Source organism: Urtica dioica, chromosome 7 (assembly GCF_054948205.1).
Source record: "Urtica dioica subsp. dioica isolate 48M chromosome 7, U.dioica_male_clone48M_v1_H2, whole genome shotgun sequence".
In the NCBI taxonomy this organism is placed as follows: Eukaryota; Viridiplantae; Streptophyta; class Magnoliopsida; order Rosales; family Urticaceae; genus Urtica; species Urtica dioica.
The window spans coordinates 45,386,528-45,408,261 of record NC_142762.1 but is presented as its reverse complement, the minus strand read 5'-3'; the positions used below and the strand labels follow the sequence as shown (position 1 = coordinate 45,408,261).

General features: G+C 35.7%; 4 protein-coding genes across 5 annotated transcripts; all 4 read right to left on the bottom strand.

The window, feature by feature from the left end:
* Positions 1–3,218: 3,218 nt before the first annotated feature.
* Positions 3,219–5,788, bottom strand: LOC149392101 (Polyketide cyclase / dehydrase and lipid transport protein). The gene is made up of 4 exons (XM_089621426.1): positions 5,207–5,788; positions 4,733–4,928; positions 4,205–4,336; positions 3,219–3,711 (listed from the first exon to the last, which is right to left on the bottom strand). Exons 1-4 carry the CDS (start codon positions 5,527–5,529, stop codon positions 3,589–3,591), a joined length of 774 nt encoding a protein of 257 aa, XP_089477552.1. The 5' UTR covers positions 5,530–5,788; the 3' UTR covers positions 3,219–3,588.
* A 1,529-nt stretch (positions 5,789–7,317) lies between these two features.
* COR27 (cold regulated protein 27) lies at positions 7,318–9,072 on the bottom strand. Of its 2 annotated transcripts, none has more exons than XM_089618841.1 (5): positions 8,817–9,072; positions 8,349–8,558; positions 7,980–8,256; positions 7,761–7,861; positions 7,318–7,667 (listed from the first exon to the last, which is right to left on the bottom strand). In XM_089618841.1, exons 1-5 carry the CDS (start codon positions 8,916–8,918, stop codon positions 7,596–7,598), a joined length of 762 nt encoding a protein of 253 aa, XP_089474967.1. In that variant the 5' UTR covers positions 8,919–9,072; the 3' UTR covers positions 7,318–7,595. The 2 variants fall into 2 exon arrangements, with proteins under 2 accessions (XP_089474967.1, XP_089474968.1); XM_089618842.1 differs by having other exon boundaries at positions 8,349–8,584; positions 8,817–9,071.
* Positions 9,073–9,479: 407 nt separating this feature from the next.
* On the bottom strand, positions 9,480–14,272 carry LOC149392099 (Protein kinase family protein). Its single transcript, XM_089618840.1, has 13 exons — positions 13,970–14,272; positions 13,571–13,782; positions 13,132–13,306; positions 12,835–12,918; positions 12,287–12,528; positions 11,547–11,778; positions 11,255–11,419; positions 11,044–11,175; positions 10,849–10,962; positions 10,632–10,679; positions 10,435–10,513; positions 10,232–10,282; positions 9,480–9,962 (listed from the first exon to the last, which is right to left on the bottom strand). The coding sequence occupies exons 2-13, from the start codon at positions 13,756–13,758 to the stop codon at positions 9,904–9,906; spliced, it is 1,569 nt and encodes a 522-aa protein (XP_089474966.1). The 5' UTR covers positions 13,759–13,782; positions 13,970–14,272; the 3' UTR covers positions 9,480–9,903.
* Positions 14,273–15,575: 1,303 nt separating this feature from the next.
* On the bottom strand, positions 15,576–20,244 carry LOC149392098 (glutamate receptor 2.9-like). Its single transcript, XM_089620094.1, has 5 exons — positions 19,959–20,244; positions 17,879–19,083; positions 17,236–17,542; positions 16,197–16,594; positions 15,576–15,917 (listed from the first exon to the last, which is right to left on the bottom strand). Exons 1-5 carry the CDS (start codon positions 20,242–20,244, stop codon positions 15,576–15,578), a joined length of 2,538 nt encoding a protein of 845 aa, XP_089476220.1.
* Positions 20,245–21,734: the final 1,490 nt, after the last annotated feature.

Sequence of the window (21,734 nt, the reverse complement as noted above, 5' to 3'; positions counted from 1 at the left end):
GTTAATAATATTATACGTTCCCATATTAGATATCTAAATATCGTTAGTTAATAATCGATAATAATCATTAATAATTGTATGCGTTCTCATATTTATAATTTTGCGATTTCGATTTGCTTTAAATTTACATTCTGTAGTTTTTTTGTTTCTTTTTTTAGAGTAGATTAAAAAAAAGAATTATAGTTGCTTGAATTAAGGAATTAGTTATAAGATTATTTATTTCGTTTTTTATTTCTTAATTATATCAATTATATATGGTGGAAAATATTTAGGGGTAAGGAAGTCTTTTTTCAGTGGTAATTAATTCGTCTGGCTAATAAACATAAATTACTTAAACGGTGGCTAAAATACAATTTTAAGTTTGAAAATGGCCAAAACTCTACACTGCCCTTTTTAAAATATCGTAGGCTCAAAACAATGATTTTCCTAACGTGTTCAAAATGTACCTTGGTTTTCTAATATTGTGTCTCGACAACATTGATTTTACAAGTTACCTTTTTAACTGTGAAAATAAATGGACACGTTTTGTTTTTTAAGTTAGGTATCAATACCCCGTTTCAAATTAATACATAGTGTAAAATTTTATGTAAATAATAGACATTTTTTAGGAAAAAAAAAAAACAGAAAAGAACGTAGAAGCCTATCATTTTCAAAATAAGTACAATTAATGCTACGAGTTTTGATTGAGAGACTCGGGTCCTCCAATTTTTTTTTTTAAATCACACTTTTGACTAAAAATTTCATGAGAATAACTTTTTTGAAGTTGTAAATAAATTTTCATGAAAATATTTTTTTCTAATAATAAATTATTCACTATTAGTTTACGGTTTACTATTTTATTTATAACGAAAACAATTATTTATAGTTAAAAATTAAAATATTTATTATTTTAAAATTGTTGCTGTTTTGAAACACTACTCCTTTAATTCCTAATTATTATTTTTGGGCATGGAAAGAAAAAAAAAAATATATACTATTGAGTGGAGCAAGAAACAAATAAACTACAAAATCAAAGAAAAAATTAGTTTTTATTTTTTATTTGGGCAGTGTAGCAAAATAGCCAAAATGAATTATGAAATTTGTTTTTAGCCTATGTTTCACAACTTTTAGGAAAATAGCCAACATGTTTATGTGACAATAATTAAGGTCTGATTTGCTCTTATTTATTAACAAATTCGTTATTTTCTCTCTCCTACTTTTTTTTCTACACTTTTTTTTACATAAAAACTTCAAAAAACCATATATATCTCATATGAACTCGAAATTGAGTGATTCCAAATCCTACGGATTCGTGACGCCGAGATCTTCAAAAATAGATCCACTGTGTTTGATGAAAAATCATGTTTAATATCATAGATGTTGAAAAATCACGTTACTACCTTAAATATGAAAATAATTGAAATTATCAAACAAATAAATGGAAACGTAAATTTGATGCATTAAACATAATTTTTCATCAAACACAATGGGTCTATTTTTGAAAATCTCGACGCCACAATTTGTAGGATCTGAAATCACTCAATTTCGAGTTCGTATGAGAAAGATACGAATTTTTGAAGTTTTGATGCAAAAAAAAAATATTTGAAAAAAAATAGGAGAGCGAAAGTGAAGAATTTGTTAATAAATATGGGCAAATCAGACCTCAATTATTGCCACATAAGCCATTTGGCTATATCTATAAAAATTATCAAACGTAGGTTAGATCCAAAATCACATGTTTAAAGTGGTCTAGTTAGTTACAAATATCTTTTTATTTTTAAAAGAGGGGCATCAATTTTTGATAAAAAAAAATATTAGAAATTGAAATGTCCCACATCGATGAAAGCATAGTGGTGATGAGCTTCAAATAACATAAAAAGAAGATTGTTACGTAAACACTTACTATATTGAAGCAAATCTGATCAATATCAATATTAGACCTACATATGTTATAGAAACATTTCGTAATCAAGTGCAGAAAAGATCGATGGTGGCAATGACATAAATAATAATTAAGAGTGCTAGTAGATTTTGAGAAATTATTACAAAAATAACGCGTGAAATTATTTTATATCGAAAATAAGTCGTGTGTCTAGTGAAGTGTCAATTTTACTCTCATTTAATCGTTTTGCGTACTTTGTCACTGTTATCAATATATATTGTTTTATAGATGTATATTGAGTGCATGTATAGTGAAAGCTGAAAACTACATAATGTATACTGAAAACTGTATAATCTATATTGTATATTGAAGGGTATTGTCATCCTAAATATTTGAAAAACATCATTTTTCATATTAATTTGGAAAAGAATCTTAAAAAAACCGTTAGTTTTGTAATTCTCTCTAACGGGAACGAAGGGTTGGCCCAACTAAATCATAACTTGTATATTTTAGACTTGGCTTAAGTCGAAAAAGACTAGACCCCAATTTTTAAAATGACAAACAAGATTGCCCCTTACAAATTAACCATCAACTTTTTTTAAAAATCATTTCTCATAACAACTATTTAATAATTACCACTACAAAAGAACTATTTTTTTTTAATTTTATTTTATCAAAATAACTATATTTCTAGCTAAAAAAAATTAAAATAATTTTGACGTTTATTTTAGATTTTTTTCAAATGAAAAATATTTACATTCAGTGAAATTGTTTACATTTTCATAATTGCTCACTTCTTATTTTTATTAAAAATATTATTTTAATAATTTATTCTTCTCAATTATTTCACCTGTTTAAATTTGTTAACATTTCAATAAGGTATTGCTTCAAATTTCACAATCGTCAAAATGTAAATAATTATAGAAAATCTAAATAGCTTTAGTATATGTAAAAATATTTATAAAAATGACAAAATCATCATAATTATGAGTAAAAATAAAACCAATATTTTAGAAATTCCGGTTTTGAAAATACTCATTCACGTCAATTTCTCGTTAAAGTACGGGATTCACAGGATGGACTTGGGACCTTTAGCCTAGTACTGAACCGCGGTCAGCGAATGGCTAGTCCCAAGTCGTGCTTTAGTCGGCCCTGGTCTAACCCTGAACCGGGCCTCATCGGGATCGGGTTCGGGCTTTGGACAAGTTTCACGTATGTGGGCCAGGCCGGCCCAAGCCCTCTAGAGAGGAAGTAAAAGCTGAGTCAAAAGACAGCACATATTACAATGAACGAGTTTTCAACTTTCAAGCCACCCTAATTCCTATGCGTGGTCGAAGCCATAGATCAAATTCTATAATAGGCATGAAGTACGGATATTTTGATTTCATAAATATGTCAAAAGAGTAACAATGACACGACACAACAAGTGGTTATTCCCAAGTTGTCATATGACTGATTAAAAAGACTAAATACAGCCCAAAACCAATGTAATGTGAGAAATAAAACCAATCATGAGGAGCACGGAAGGCTTCCAATGTCCGCCGACAATTGAGAGCCTTTTCAACGGTTGAAAATCCATCTGTGTTGCATCCATGGCCAGTAAATTGAATGCAAAAACAAAAACTACCAAGTTAGCATGGCCTTTCTAGCATTTTTTGAGATATCATCATCACCGACGACTGCTTGGTAGCGCACGAACAAAAACTACTAAGTACGCAGAAAGGCTTTCAAGAATTATGTCCGTACGAATCTTCCATAACTCGAGTCCCTGGTCCATAAACCACTCGGCAGCGATCATCGAGCGAACCAACTAATCGAGCAACTACCTCCTTAAAGAACATGGACGCCACCTGGCAGGACATTAGTTGACTATCAACATAGCGATTCATTTAGTTTACGCAAAATGGTGAGACAGAATAAGAGTCTTACGCCCAACTGTCACTTTCTAGCCAAGTGATAGAGCGTATTTTGGTATGTATTGAAAACAACAGAGATATTGTCCATTTTTAAGCAACTTAAAACTCTGAGAAACATTGAAACATACTATAGCCAAGGATGATTAGGACGGAAGCGTAATTGGTAGTTATAATAATGGAATTCAATGTAAACTTACTTAAGCAGTTGAACATCTAGGTCCAAGCCTATTGCTGAGATACTAAATTGTCAGGTGATTCTATTTCATCTTCCACAACAAGAAATGATACGACACAAACCAGAACTTTGGTGGGTATGGCACAAGCCAATTGGAATCGGACTTCAAAGAAAATGTAAAATGGACATGCACGTGATAATCTTGATTTTGAAGTTTATGAGATAGCAGCAAAGGGGAGCAAAATAGAGTACCTGTCGATAGAGCGGTGATTGGAACTTAAAATCTACCAAGAAATAGAGGTTGCAAGATCCAGGAACTGGACCAGGACTGAACTCCCAGATGTTTATTAAGTGGTCAAATAGTGTAGTGTCCGTTGCAGTTGTCTGAAAGGAAAAAAAAAAGTAAGTACATCATCGAGAAGCTTGGCATATATTTGGAGTGATGATATGAGTAACATGATTCACGTAAAGAAACTATGATCGGAGAAAGAAAAAGAAGTTCCCACATAAACTCAAGCATTAGACATTGCATTTTCAACATCAATCCCTAAACAACTTTCTTATAATGAAACAAAAACAAGTAAATAAAAACCGAACACAAAAGACCAATCATAACTCCATCTTAATCTGGCATAAAACGGGATATCGGCAAATACTAAGCCGCGTAACAGCACATACACTATCTATATATAATCCCAAAGCAGTAGTTATCTATTAGGCCTCACAAACACTTTTAACTACAAACTTACAGCCAAAAAAATGATCAAACATTGCAGTTACCTTGATCCTTTTGGGCCGTTCTAATTCCACATGGGACACGTAACTCTCAACAAGAAATTTAAACCCAATCTCGAGCTCCGCGTCAAACGACCCATCAGGATAGTGCCTGAGTATATCGGAGCGCTGACACCACGGTAGAAAATCACGGTACATATCAACAGCTGCAACTACATTGTACAGCTGCTCCTGGGAGTACCTATACAGATATCATATAAGTTCAATTCAAACAATAAGGAAGAAGAAGAAGAAATGAAAAGGATAATGTAATTCCAATCAACACAAAAATTTTAAACATGCCAATAGGTAGTTTAGCAGAACAAAGATAGCTATAGTCAACCTTTTAGCTTTTCCTCTTCTAACAAATATCAATCTCGATATTACATCAAAACACCTTAACGCGATTCAAATTAAAAAAACTAGGGTTTGCTGACCAAAACTTCAATACCAAAAAAAATTGAGGTATGAATAGATTACCCCAAGACGCGTTTTTCCTCGTAGACTTTGGATAGAACACTGCCTTCGTCGCCATCGCCGCAGCCGAGGAAGCTCCTCCTCTGGACATTATTGACATTGGACAGCACCGAAGACGAAGATAAAGACGAAGACGAAGAAGAGGAACAGACGTCTTGTCGATTCCCTCGGGCGACGAAGTCGTTGTCCTTGCCAGCGATTCCACTGAGTCGCCGATTCCGAATCGGTGTGGCGTCGGCGGCGAGGCTGATGAGGCCTCTCAGACCGGCTCGCCGCAAAATCAGAGACTTCGCCACCGCCTTCGTCGACGATGCACACGGCGGCATTGTCACCGCTGGATCGGAATCGGGTGACGATTATTGGCCTGAGACTGGGAATTATCGGAAAAAGAAGAAGTAGTTGTGAAGGGCCGAGAAAGTTGGGGAGAGAATATTAGATTTGATTTTGAAGATACTCAGTTTGCTAAGTGAATCGTGTGCGGCCAAGAAGTTGTACCCGAAACACCAATTTATACATTGGATTGTTTTATTTTTATTAATTGAATCAAGAGGGGAGAAAGATTGAGAGACGGAAGAAAAGAAAACGTGTCACTAATTTGCGTGGTGATCAAGTCGACAAAGAAAGTTCAGAAAAATGGTCAGATTATTAATTACGTGTTTTTCTTAAATAGTGTATATACCTATTATTTTTTTTAAAGCAATATTTATAAGGTTAAACTACAAAATTATCCCTGAACTCATGCGGCGATAATAATGTGCACTCTTAACGCGTTAACAAGATTCGATCGCGAAAGTTTTTTATGCTCCTAAAAGATCTCAACATTAGCTATCCCGAAAGTGAAAATTCTCCGACACGAAATTGATAATCTCTGTGTGATCGGTATTTTATTGGCTTATCCTCGTTTGTTGAGCTATGACGGTGTATTCAGTGGCGAAATCAACGCCGTGCTCTGCAATCTAAAAGAAGGTTTTTTGCGGAATCAGAAAAAGAAGTTGCGTCGAGGGAAAAGGGATACGGGTATTTAGAGTGGTCGGATCCCCCAATATGTAAGAGGTCAATGCAAATAATTCCAAGTTTGCTGAAGAAGTTAACGCCATGGAAGACGAAAAATAGAGGACACATATTGAAGTGGAAAATGGTCGAACTGATTCGGAGTCAAAGATGAATGGGCCAGTCTCTATTGAAATTATCGGAAAAATTACAAATGAATAAAAAAATTAAGTTCATGTTATTTGAATGCCTGATATTGTTATTTGTAATCATTTTTAAGTAATTGATAGTGTTATGAATCATTTGTAATTGTCATCTGCAATTGATCGTGTTAAGTTCATGTTGTTTCATCGTTGCTTTCAGAAATACGACTTCGTAGGTGATTTTCGCTGTTCATCTCTGCCTGCAACGAACAAACTCTCAATCATATCTTGCTCGAGTTCAAAGAAGAGAAATTAGGGCTAGAGTTTTTTAGGGCTCGAACTCGAGTTTATTTTTTAAGGATTTTAGTTTCAGTCAATTTAAATTACATTTTAATAATTTAATTGCACATGTTTTTAGTCAAATGTGAGTAACATGTTAGTAAAATTTTGGAGATAACAGAGAAATTTTAACAGAAGATGCAACGTGTAAAAAAAGAAAAAGATCAGAATAATTTCTGCAACAAATTCGAGTTCGGGTGCACATTATTAGCATGATGCAATCTTTTTGTATCAAATATTGTTGCGTCACCGTTTGAGTTCCATTTAGATATTATTGTGACGAGCCAATTATGATAAAAGTAGACTACCTAAAACTTTTGAGTCACGCAAATGGTATGGAAGTTACCAACTTGGAGGATAATAAATTCTATCTTCTAAGTTCTAAGCAACACATATAGCATTCGTTGAACATTGAACCTGGCGTTTCTTCTAATAGAAGCAGGAAGTAAATTCGATTACAATTTGAATTCAAAGTTGTGGAACGACAGAAAAAGATAGTTTTTTATTCCAATTTAATATATTTTTTTAATAAATAAATTCAACATTTAGAGCAATTATAATTTATAAATCAAACCCAAGTTTATAAGCCATTTTTGTCTGATAGTGGTTTATTTTTAAGAATTGAAGCGACTCAAATTCAGAAGCTGAAAATCCATCGTCTCTTTGAGGCAATGATAATAAGAACAACAAGAGTTATTAAGGTCTATTGAATCGAAAGCAAACTAGACAATTCATAAGAAACCACAACCACCACCACCACCAAATCGCTGGCATATTTAAACAGAAAATTCTCCTACTTATAACTTAATCGATAGAGTTATCCTATTTGAGCTCCCATTTAGAAATATCGCTCTTATGATAACCCGCTTTGAGGACTGCTTGATAATTATGAACTCAGGTCTCTACGAACAGTTCTTTGGTTAGAGATCGTCTTCCTCGCTAGATTTGCAGTGCTTTTCTCGTCCGTGAGAACGGTTGTGATGCGGTACCACCTTAAAAAAAAAAACCAGCAGAGTTTCAAACACACTGACATGAACACAATAGTCCGTGCGACTCCGATCAAAGTTTCAGAGCACAATTTTCACCTGATCGGGCGGCGAATGTGGACCGAGCTCCTGTGTTTTAACCCGTTTCATGTTATCACCTCCCTCGTCCTCCTCATCGTCGAAGTTCTGGCCCGAAGCCTCTGTGCAAACGAGGAATCAAAAAGTTAATTCCAATTCAAACTCAAGATCACATCAAATCACTGTTGATATACAACAAATCGAGATCACGGTTGGTATGATTCGAGATGATGTATATACCTGCCTCGTTGCAGCGAGAGTCCTGTTGGGCGAGCTGGAACTGAGTCGAGCTCGAAGAAGCTCCCCAGCGCGGCACGGCCTTCTTCGAATCCGATCGATTGATCTCCCGGTTGATCTCCCGGTTCATCGCCGCAGCGCGAGGCTCTCCGGTGGACTTGAAGTGAAGAATCCACGGGTTCGAGAGGAGGTCTTTTCCTATTCTGTTGGTCTTGGCGGCTTGAGATCTGGCTCGGTCGAAATGGACTTTTCCCCAACTTCCGCCTCGAAGCACCTCGAACTAGAAAGATTATAATCAAACACATTCAGAGACGGATTAACAGGTTGTTTCGTGAATTAGATAATAAAAAAAGAGAATCAATGAGGGCTTACCTGGCCGGAAGGGGAAGAAGGTTTAGGGCGTGTTTGGTTAGAGGTTTTCGAGAGCAGAATATCCTTCTTTTCGGGACACCATCCCAGGAATTCCATGGAGTCATATAGATCGTTGACAAACGAGGCTTCCATGGATTTCAGGTACATACTGTGCTTCTCGTCGGTCCACTCCGTAGGCATAGATTCCGGCGGAGTCTCCATCGCTGTACTCTTTGAATCACACATGCAATTTTCAACTAAAACATAATTAGTCTCTGTGTTTCGCTCCAGAATCGTGTATGTTCGTGTAACAATTACTACTAATCTGTTGCCCAAAAAATAATCATTCTGGAATAGATCGACAAGTAACACAAACGAAATGCATGTCGTATCAGAAGAAACGGAAAAAGTTGAATCAAGTAAAACACAATCCGAAAAATCGACGATCTCATGATAAGAAAATTGAATTTTGTAAGAACGGAAAAGTACTTGGCCGGAAGAAGGATCGTCGGAGGAAGTCAACAAGCACGACCTTACAGTTTGAAGCTCGGAAACGTGTTGTCTTGCTATGAAACCATCCAATACATACATGGATGAAAAATATATGGATTTATTTTTCTTTATCAATATTAAAGAAAATTTGATGATATATGTTTTGAGATTTTGTATGATATGTGAGAGACGGCTGAGAGAGAATGGAATTTGCACTTTTTGGCATTTGGGGTAGAGAGAAAGAGAGAGAGAGATGGCGGTGTTGGGACAAAAGAACGATACAGTTGTCGCTACTTTTACACGTGTCAGGGTCCATCGCAATTGCCACGTCATCCGAAGTAACTGCTTGGAAGCAAAGTCGCAAAGCAAAGGGACATCAAAGATATTTTGTTGGCGTCTCAGACTCAAAATATCTAAAAATATCTAAATCACTCGTGATATCTTTGCTTACGTGGCTGGCTCAATCCATCTTCCCAGTATCTACTATCTAAGCAATAATTCTGTGGCTCCGCAAGGATTTATCACCGAATTAATATATTTTTATTTCATTTCGGAGTTTGAATGTCCCTTGATTTGATGTTCAATCACGTGCATTTCCACACGCTAGTAGACCACTAATTATTGTTCATTCAAACAAACTTGTTGAATAACATTATGTGATGTGAGGGGAAAATAAATCCAGAGTTACAATAAACAGTACTATTATTGTATTGCACATACAACAAAATTGCAAATCCTCGACTAAGCATTGGGATTGTACAGAAATGTATTACTATAGTACCAAAATTCCTTATCTGTTGCTTATGATACCATGGATGAGAAGTGAAGAGAGATGAAAAGTCAGAATATAATGGTCCCACTAAGCTGAACCTAACCATGAGTGGCTTTATCCACCACATAACGTCTATCCTTAGTCGAGTAACTTTTAGGGGCCGATAATTTATAGCTCCTAAAGATTGTTGCATAAGCTCTCTTTTAGCTGAACTCTTTCTTCCGCAGAAATATAGCCGTTTCAGGTCTTGTATAATAGCGCTTTCATTCCCGGTATGTATATTTGTGTATCAACTATCTCCTATAGAAACACTCACATGTCTTGCTTCAGCTCACCCTCTGATATCACCGTCTCTTGCAAATTGATTCGACCTGGATTAAAACAAAAAACATTCCGACACGAATATTACATGATAATACGTTGTGTTCAACTTAATCAAACCAAGAAAGAAAAAAATTACAAATGTAGAGTGGTTGTGCCGTGGAATATCTGTCTGTCATAAAGCAATGGGCACAAACACATAAGTGGATTATTAGGTCCACCATCTAGATAGGAATTTAATTTATTGATATGTAGTGTCACAAGGTCATGTGACTCATCTTATGGGATAGTATTGAAGATCAATGATAGTTAGCAATACCTAACAACGATATCAGAGAAGGGCCCCGTGAAGCTTCATTCGACGCCATCTCTGTACACGCAATTCACCAATAATAATTAGCCAAATGTGCATATATATATTATATATATGTGTATATATATCGTAATCATGTAACGCTAGAATTTGATCGTACTTTTGGTCTATCATCCAACACAGAACAGAAGGTAAACACAAGAGCATACCTGAACCTTCGAGTGATTTAATGACGTCTGATTTTTTGTAAGTGTATCCAATGAAGTTAGTGTCTTTGGATGTCAACATCTGCGACATCAACGGGAAATGTAAATAATGATACGATTACCAGCTCTCGATCCAAGAATTCGCAGCGGCATAATATAACCAAACTTTACAGTAGTTAAACAAGGAAGCATGTAAATACCTTCCGCCAAGGTCCCACCGTTGGACTTTCGGATGGTTGGGCGTCTATCTAGAAGAACAATAAATTGGGGGACGGGTGGAAGTTAGGACCAACAATTGGTTGAGTCACATTATATAATTCAATTTTTTTTTTTTGAAGTTTTATCAGAACACTTTGTGCATTTATTATTATTGGTAATTATTTGATCAAGATCATGACTGAGCCTATTTATACTCACTTCAGGAAACTTCTCAAAATTCTGTGTGTCCAGGTCGCCAGTGACTGTAGGTTTATATGCTGCTTCCATTTCATAGAGATTGTCCCACTCGGTGCTTCTGAACCATGGATGTGCCTGTGTAAAATATCGGCTCAGACAAGATCCCGAATCAAATCTCAATATCAAAACCAAATCTAAGACACTGTTTTCTCTCACCTTCAATTCTTCAATTCCTTGAGTTCCCAACCTCGTTTCAACGTTACATAGCAAGTGGCATATCAAATCCTTGGCCTCGCTTGATATTTTTGGTTCCTCGGGGAATTTTAGGCACGTTCTCCAACTAATTATCTGCAGAAGAGAAAAAAAAACCATAGCTTTAGAAATCCCGGATGACTTTTAATAAAGCAAATAGCAGAAGTTTAGTTACCTTGCGGCACGTTATCCTTTGATCATCGGAACAAAAGGGAGGATAGCCTATTAGCATTTCATACATAATTGCCCCAAGTGACCACCAATCACATTCCACCCCATAGCCCTTCTTCAGCAACACCTCTGGTGCCATGTAGTCGAGAGTTCCGACAGTTGAAAAGGCCTGTGGATACCAGTACAATAGGCACAAATAATAAAAAAAAAAATTGATGAAACTTAATCTGGAAAAGACAAATGATGACACCATAGATTTTGATTTTGTTAGAAAGAGATTGTTTAAGAAAAAGTACCAATGCACGGCGATTACGCTTCCATTGCAGCAATTTTTCTTTTGGCATCATCCAAGGGGGTCTATCAGCGGCAGATTGTCCTTCATTTTCAGAAATGGATTCCTGAGTTTCCAAATCTTCATTCTCCAACAGCATTGTTGAATACTTGTCATCAAGAGGTTTACACAATCCAAAATCAGAAAGTTTTAAATGGCCGTTTTTGTCCAAGATCAGGTTATCTGGTTTTATGTCCCTGAAAGAAGAATACTAGAGAGTGAGCCAGCGAGTACTTAATGCTCTTAAAAAATATATTTTTCATGGCATACGTGTGGAAGTTCATATACAGCAAATAGCTAAAGATTTGTCAACAACCTCAAACTTCAAAGAAATAAAGACACTTGCTTAATTTTTTTTGGCAAGGCATGTGGAGAAAGAGTTTTTATGATAAAATGGACATAAGACCAAGTTCAAGGTGATAAATGAAACGCCTCTTACTGCTCTTCATCTATTTAAAAGTTCTTGACCATTCTACTACCCTAACCAAACTCACATGTAAGTAACTAATGTCCACTTCAATCATGCAGTTAAGACAACTTATGTACAGGCATCCAAGTAAATAATCCCGATTTGGCAGAAAAACAGATCAGGATGTTCGGGGAGGTAGAATCCAATACTTCTCCTATCTTCAAATCGACCACATACATAGTTATTAGATCCGAACTATTGGGAGATTGGGTGTTAAGAACAGATGATACTCATACCTATGAATGTAGTTGTGTTGATGAATGGAATGAATAGCTAGGATACTTTCCGCAATGTAAAAACGTGCAACTTCCTCAGAGATAACGTCTTCTCTCATCAATAGCGTCATGATGTCACCACCAGGTAAATACTCCATAATAAGGTATAAGAAATCAGAATCTTGAAAGGAATAAAAAAGTTGTACGATGCACCGGCTATCAACCTCTGCAAGCAAGTTCCTCTCTGACCGAACGTGCTCAACCTAATTGAAATAAGAAAATGAACCAGAAGATAAACGAAGAATGAAAGATACCAGTCAGACTTGTTCCACTACCATTTAGTAATCAAATTGCTCTACATAATATGATGCTTCAAATTGATTTTAAGGTCTTGATCTTTTTTGTCTGAATGCTAAACGAGAAGAAAATAATTTCGCTAAGATTCTAATAACATTTCGGCCAGAGATACCGCGTTATTTTGATTACAAACTGAAACTACAGCATGAAAAAATTTTAAATTATAGTTTTAACTGCTTTACCAAATAAATAAAAAGGCATCTCTGTGTTACCTGTCCACGGCTAAGCATCTCTGATTTCTTTAATTTCTTCATTGCAAAAATCTCTCCTGTCCCTTTCGCACGACACAGCCTTACCTGAATCACAGCATGAAATGAATAAATCTCATAATTAAAAAGATCTATATATAAATTCTATGATCAACAATTATTGTAGAAAATTCAAACACAAGGGTGCTGGACCACAAGAGAGTTACATCCCATTTAAAACAAGATATAGTCATTAGCTCTCTAACACAGCAAGTTTGACCACCAAAAATGTTTACGTAATGAATCAACTTTTTCTCATACCTCGCCAAAAGCACCTTTGCCAATCACAGTTAACTGCTCAAAGTCATCGATTCCAATTTTACGCCTTTGCAGTCTCATATACTCAGTTTCTCTGCGCTCTAGATTCCTCATCATCTGCTCTTGTTCCTCAGCAGATATCTGAGACTCCTGTGCTTTTCTCTGCAGTGCTCGCCGCCTGTAAAAAAAAAAAAAGAAAAAAAAAAGGTTACAAGTTACACCAATCAAATCAAATTTCCCATAAAGGAAAGAAAAAGAAGGATCAGCGAATCGAAACAGTATATGAATTGGATATAGTTGCAAGCCAAAAATTTGTTCTTGTAGTCGTACAAATATAATCAGCGCAAATTTCTTTTGACACACTAATTCAACTACAAGGCAGATAGAACGTAATTATTTTATGAATCAAATTAACCAAATTAAGATAAAAATAATCGCCTACCTCTCTTTCCGTTCCTGTAATCCCTGCAGATAGTTCTTGTAATGATTCTCTATGAACTGTTTGGCCGCGGCGGCTTTTTGCCTCGTCACCGGCGAAGAAACGGACACATCCTGTCCCGAATCGAGCCCGAACCGATCCGCCTTCAAGTTCAGAGCCCCCAATCTCACCGTTCCATCTCCACCGTCCATTCTCAAATCGAGACCAACCTCGATCTACAGAGAGCCACCAAACAAGATCAGCCAATCACGGAAGAATGAGCCTTTGAACGGAACCCTAGAATTTTCCAATTCACAGACCAAACAACGATACAGAGAGAGCAAAGGCTATTTGTCCGTATGACCTGACTATATATATGCGTGTAATTATATGTATAACGATTATCTGGCAGAGCAGTCTTACTCCTATCTATGGCTTTTAATTTGTCGTTTGATAAACGTCTTTTCGCTCTCTGAGGAATTGAGTGTTATCGACGCCATCGTTTTCCTCGCATGAACTGGAATCTTGGAGGCAAGTCTTTTCTTTTCTTTCTCTTTTCTATTCCCTCTATATATAATAATATCATTATTTCTCATTATTACTCGAGTGTCTGACTTTTTAGATCTGTGTTAAAAAAAAAAAAAAAAAAAATAGAAAGAGAGTTTGGTTTGTTTTGTTTGTTGGCGACTGGCGAGTCGTCGAACAGCTGGTGTGTGTGTGTCGGCGGAGAGATAGATTCTAATTCTATAATATGAAAGGGGAAGAGCAATTTTAACAAGGGTTTGGATTAAGTGCGCTCTGGACATTGTGGTATTGGTGCGTTTGTGATGACGTGTCGTTTACGAGGGAGGTTATTGGTTGAAACATTAGAGAGAGAAGGTGGGTTTAGTGGACTCCATATTCTACGTCCTGTCTTCTCTCGAGTCAAGGGAGTGAACAACAAAAAGCTTCGGGTTTGACCGTTTGAACTTTGAAGTCGAACTGTGTGAACGTTGAATTGGAGAAGAGAATCGGTCTTCTACCCTATATGGGAAACCCGCACTACTTATTATTTTATTTTATTTAATAATTTTCTAACCAACCGGCTTTGCAGGTAAAACTATGTATGTATGTAGATAATTTATTTTAATGTGTATTTTTGGATTATTCGTAATTGTAATTGTACACACTCTATGTTATTTTTACTTTGTTTTTTTATTTTTTTACCAAAACTACCTGATTAAGACTTTCAACTTCAACACGAGTTGACAAGAAACATTTAGTTTGGATGGTAGTGGTACAGTACTACCTCCTGTAAGGTTTTCTCTTTAGTGAGGGCCTCTTGTCTCTATTATTTAATTTTTATAATAAAAAAAAATTGAAGTTTTGAGTTTAAATATTTTATGTAATCAAATATATGAAATGTATGAATGAAAAACAGTAAAAAAAAATTGTGTTAAATTAGATGAAAATAATGCAATTATAAGTTTTTAGATATTACATTGTTAAGTTACCACATGTACAAATCTAAGAATCTGTTAAAGAAAAAAACAACTATAAAAAAGCGTAATTTAACTAAAAAAAATTGTTAATCATAAAAAAATCTCTGAACATTTACAGAATTTCGATGACATATATTCCCTTGATCTATACGTTGTTACGTAGCTTCAAAGTTGAACCTTATTTCGTGGAGTAATTCTGTGAATAGCATGTTTTAACACCTTATTCAATGTTAACACACTATTCCATGATTTAACACAGGTGTTACAGTTACTGGTACCGTAAAGTGAAATCCCATTATATCACAATTGGATGGAAGTGTTAGGTTTGGAAGATTTTTTTCGATATAAAGGTAAAAGGTTGATTCCAATCACACCATAAATCAAAGTTAAAACATTATTAATTATTCAATCACATCTCATAACTTTAACATTTATTGCCAAAAAAAACTTCAACATTTTTTTGCTCCGAGACTTCTGGCTTACAATTAGGTAAGAAAAGTTGCGACATAGTTAGTGCCCTAAGTCAATCAATACTCACGTGTACACGGCTAAACAACGCTGGGAAGCTTTCTTCTACAAGCCCATCTCCAAAACCCCATACTCGCCAACATAGCTTTCTTTCGTAAAAAGCTCGAGGCTTCATCAAAGAGCTTGCACATGCGACGAACTAGAAGGACCAAGAAAGCAAAGGCGCATATGGTTCCCGAAATGATAAACATGCCCGAGAAAGGCTCAGGACCTATGGGGCCCGCGCCGAGCTTGATCGATGAAGACGTGCAGTTAAAAGACGAAAGCATGTCCTTTTGTAGTCTTTCCACTTCTTTGCTCTCTATCACTTCGATAATCGCCTTCGAGAGCTCAATAGCCCAAGGCGATTCCTTCTTTACGGCCTTTTGCGTAGAAAATGGTTCAATTTTTTTGTTAGAAACCAAAGGCGAGTACCAAAAAAAAAAACTAGAAAAAATAAATAAGAACATATTTATACAAGTGACGAAATTCTAGGCGAAATTCAGACTCAACCAAACTCATTTGTACTCACCAAAATAATTTCTATTCACCAAAAATAATTGATAAAACTATGACATGTCATTAAAAATATACAAAAGACTTAATATTAGGGTTTTGAAAAATAAAAATATTGATTCGAAAGCTCGATATGCAAAACTTACAAATCCAAGACCACCGAGCGTGTGAGTGGGACCCGCGTTGGTGAAGCCTCGACAATTCTTGGCAAGAAATACCTCGGCGTGTGGCGCCATGAGGAACGCGGCTTTGATCTCCCCGTTCTCGAATGCCATTGGGTAGTCGTCCATCAACGAGATGTTCTTGACGTTCCCGCGCTTGAATTTCAAAGTGTCGACCAAATAGCGGACGATGAAAGACTTGCCGTTGCAACCCACGGGCGCGTTTGTCCTCAGCAGCGTGTTGATGTCAAGCACGGACGGCGTGATCTGCGGGACTGTGAGCATAGACGAGAGGCTGGCTGTGAAACTAGCTCCCACGATTAGGATCGCAAACAGCCATGGCGCCAATACAAATCGTGCCAAATTGCACGTCAGTGGTTCTCCTGGAAATCAATTACATTGTCAAGACATTGAAGAAATATACTCAATGTTCATCACCAAGAAGTATATACGAATATGTAAAATGGAAGAAAAAAATAATAATAATAATTGAATGCTCCCTTGAAAGATATATAAATATTAAAAAACAATATGTTAATAAGAATGCTGGATTTTAGATAAGCTTTTAAATATGCAAAGACGAAATGCGTTTACCCTATATATTTCTAACTTTGGGTCCATGAAGTATAAACGAAATATATTGAGTCCATGAAGTTGAATATCCAGAAACGAAAGAAAGAAAGAAAAAAAGTGTACAATTTGAGTATAACAAATTGTAGTGTTTTAGTGGCAAGTGCTTACAACCAGGATGGACGCAATGAAGGCCCAACAACCCTCAATTTTTTTTTTTTTTTGTCCAAATTTAATTTATTTATCATATTTAATTTTTACCTTGAAGATTTACAAATTAACTCATCCTGAAAAAAAAATTCACTTTAGCCCCCTAAGTTTAGACTCGTCCCCCTGCTTACAACATTCTCATATAAGTTGTGTGATTGAGTAAAAATCTCGCTATTGTAATCCCTTTTAGTCTAATAATAACTAATTTTTCTCGTGTTGTTTAATATATATATTTTGGTCTTACTTTGGGCAAAGAAAAGCGTGGTGAGGGAGAACCAAAGCATGACACCGAATCCCTCCTCGAGTTCTCGGTTTCGGCCGTGTTGAATCTCGATTATGCAGACGACACTGCAAACGGAGAAATGCATGAAGACGAGCTGTATCCACATGTCTCTGCTGAAGGCTCTCATGAACATCCACTTCTCTCTTCGCCTGTCCTCCTCCACCGCCACCACCATCTGCAGCCCCGAGTTCAGGTACGGCTGCGTGAACTCCACGTGCTCAAACCTATCCGATATTATACATATATCTCCCACAGCCATATCCACTTCCTACATATATACATATATAACAACAACAACTCAGTTTTATATGTGACAAGTTTGCCCTAGTTGGATATTTGTAAAATATGTACTTACGTATATCTGTATCCATTCGTTAAATATAAAATCAATTATATTGGAATATGATTATTAGTGTTTTTATTTCTCTAGTTCTCTCTCAAATTCTCTTATCCAGATCGTTTGTTCATTTTTAAACCAATGTTAAAAAACTGATGACGACGTCCAATTTGTTGATTTAGAGAACACCTAAAAAATGGGGACTGTGGAGACTTATTCAAAAGTAAATATAATAGTAAATAAGAATTATTTGATAGATATATATACCTGATTTTGTACGGTTTGGATCATTTGATCGTAAGTGCCGTTGGAAGGAATAAAATCGTAGGGCCTTTGATGATTTAGACGCTTAAGAACAGCTTGGAATACGCTGATCGAAAGCCCCGTCGCATGGGTCACGTTTTTTGGGTCCACGCTGACGTTTACAAATTGGTGAAACGCACCGTTCGCCGGAACCGCTATTTGCAGCCGTTTCTCTTCGCCGGACAAAGCTCTTCCCTTCGGCGCCGTCCGCGACCTGCCCGGCCAGTGGATCGGACCGTTAAATCCTCCGTCTAAGAATCCGTGCTGTTCCGTCCAAAACGCGATCGATTGATAGCTCTTTCCAACCAAATTGATGATTTCAAACGTCGGCGATTGAACTAGCATTCCGTTCTTGAACCCGATTTGTCCACTCAGACCCCGGAGAGAAAGATTATTCTCGGACGAAACCCTAGCTTTTGTGGCTGCGTTGATTGAGTCGTAAGCTCGGAGCGCGAACAAACTAGGGCTTGAATTCTCTTCCTCTTCGGGGTATTCCGATCCGTACGCTCTCCTGAATCTTCTCTTGAAGTTTTTGAAATCCTCGGCCGTATCGTTGAAATTCGATTTCACGCCGATAACGCCGTCCATATTTCGAAGCTTGAAAGAAGAGTCAACGGAGTCGAGAAGACTCGCTATCTCGTCGGAGATTATCCAGACATAGCCTCTCTCCATCATTCCCAGCCGATTGGCTTTCTCGAAGAGCGATAAAACAGAAGGCAAAGAGAAGTGAAAGACTACGAAGACTCGGTTGGTCTTTCTCTTAAGCTTCAGAAGCTCTTCCTCGAAGAGAAGAGGCAAGGATATTCGAAAGCCCGTGTGGTGTTCGATCTCCGAGTTGACTCGGCGGAGCGAGTCGGAGAGGAAGGTCAACGCGACGGAGAAACCGTGAGCCGCGTCGTGCTCGTAGATTGCGGTGATTTTTCGCCATTTGAAGTGATTGACTAGGTCAGCGATGCACTTTGACTGGAAAACGACGTCGTTTGACAATTGGAAGAGAATCGGCGTCGTCGGTGTTGGCGAAGGGTTTGGTATTGCTGGAGAAGAGAGGGATAGAAAAGGTAATTTCTCGTTGCTGTCATTATGTGCTGACTCGGAGATTAAAGCTACTTCTTGTGAGCTTAGCGTTCCCACGATGGCCTGAACTCTTTGGGTTCTGATGAGATCGATGGCTGTAAGTAAATGTATACACAGAGATCAGAGTGATCTACTTATCTGTACGAATGAAGAATAGTCAAAGTAAAGGAATTAAAAAAAAAGCCAATTAATTAATTCACTAAATGCCCTTATACAGACAGACACAACAATACCACCAAAAATAAAACTTTTTTTTTTCCAAATTTGTCATGGCATTAGTTTGTTACTTTGTTTACCGAACGGTACTCAAGAAAGTGATTGAGCATTCAGTTATATCTAATTGAATGAAACTCTTAAATATTATAAGCTGATTTCGCACTTGCAATCATGCAGTTTTTTTTTAACCAAACATAATTTGTTATATATCGAGATATTGCTACCCTACACGGAACCGTAAAGAAATAAGATAGATAAAAAATAAAAAATAAAAAATAAAAGTTGAAATATGTCATTGAAATCACGTGCTTGAGATGAGACACGTACCTTCTAAATTTGCAAACTTCTTGGGATCCAAAAGTAGTACATTAATATTGGATTTATCCACTTGTATAAAAACTGAGCTACAGCTCATTTACGTGGTTGTGTATACAAGATTATAAAATAATTAGCTTACTAATTTAGGCAAAACCACGCACAAGCCATTGTCGAACACCCTATTCGTTAGTATTTTGGAGACTAATACAAGAGGAAGAGGCTTGGCATATTCTAATTCTAAATTATCCTTTGCTTTAGAAAACACAAATAAATAAAAAATTATAGGCCGATACAAAAAAAAAAAAAAAAAAAAACCCTAGTACAATTGATAGTTGCAACTTGCAACATGAGACTTTTTGACAGCATGTCACAAAAACTAATTAAGTTCTGAGTTGTAATACGATGGTAAAACAATAAAATCTGAATAAATAATTACCTGAAGCAGCTGCTTTAGCTGGGTTTCCTTCAGAGTTTCTGATAAGCAAATCCAGTTTAGCACAGCTCTTGGACGATGATGAATCAAAGACCTCCACGTGGTCCTGAGCTGCCATTTCCATGGCTATTTTCTGTTCTTTTCCCACACGGCTTGTGAAGTCAATAACACATCCTATTACCAGTGAAGAACACCGATTGCAATTCTCTAACGTGTCGCCGCGTATAAGTCCTTTCGATACCAACGCAGACAAAACCACAAACAAGAACATGACCAAGTGGCGGAGCATAATTCTTTTTGCTTCAAGATTTTCTGTACTGATCAGAAATTCAGAAGGGAATAAAGAAATTTATATTTTAGGGGAGAGATTATTCCATTTTATATCGCACAGATGTGTGTGTGTGTGTCAGTGTGCGTGTTTTACAAGTTAATTTTGATAACTGACTGGATTTTTTTTTTTTTTTTTTTGCTGACTATTATTTTGTTCAGAAGAAGTTGGCCGGTTCAGTTTTTTTTTTTTTTTTTTTTTAATAATCGTATTTTATCCTAGCTAATTATTCCAATTTAATTAATTGATTTATGACCTCTCGGCCTGCAGACACCATAAAAAATAATTGATTCACATAATAAAACCATACAAAATCTCAAAGTCAATAGGATCCAAATATTTTATTAATTAGGTTTTTTCTGCGAAGGTGTTTGAGAGCAAGCAGTTTACGTCGTGGTTTACGCACGATAGGCCAAGGTCAAAATGTATTATTTTTACATATATGTATAGATTAAAGTAAAAAATTAGATGAGAGACCGAAAGGAAACTCTAAAAAAATTGTTGCTTGATTATCAGAAGAAACTATCCGCATACGCCATACATTACTAACATGACATGCACAATAATGGATAGCGATTGGGGTAGATATTCATTTGGATGACTTTTATATTCATAACTCTAACCTAAAATTTTAAAATGTATTTTTAATGCACTACAAAATACTCTATGATTCAATACTCTATTTTCAACACTAAAAATATATATTCTTCCTTTATCTATTGTTTTAATAATATTAATAACTTTCTATTTAATTATTACATTATAGTCAATTTATATTTTACTTGTATCTTTTGTATCCAAAATCATGTCATATAATTCTCTATATATTTTACATAAAGTTTATAAATTTTGTAGGGGTTTTATTTATATACTTATTTCATAAAATATATTTTAATATGTAGTTTGTTTGCAATGTAAATTATTATTTTTAATATATTTTTTAGTATTAAAATTAATATTGAATTAGTTTAATATAAATAATTATATATAGTTTTGTGATAATTAAATTTATATATATTCCTGTTTGAGTAGCTCATTTATTAAAAAAGAATACACTAGCAAAATAATATTTTTTATAAACATACTAGCAAAATAATACCAATTGACTACGAAATTTATTCCATAATTGACTACGATTTCAATAAAACTAAGTATTGACTATCTATTGATATAGTGAGTTATTAATATAATTGTACATACCAATGACCATATATGGCCAGCCACATAAATTAGTTAGAAAAGGCGACTTAATTATGTTACACTACATTGAAAGATAATATTATAATTCAAAAAAATCTAAAATAAAATAAAATGAAGATACTATGTAAGTGAGTGCCTTTCTAGATAGTCCACATATGATTGTTTTTTTTAGATACAATATGGTTTGAGAAAAAGAAAGATGGTTGAAATTTCAATTACTATTATTTTTCGTTTGTTATCTTCTAGAGAAT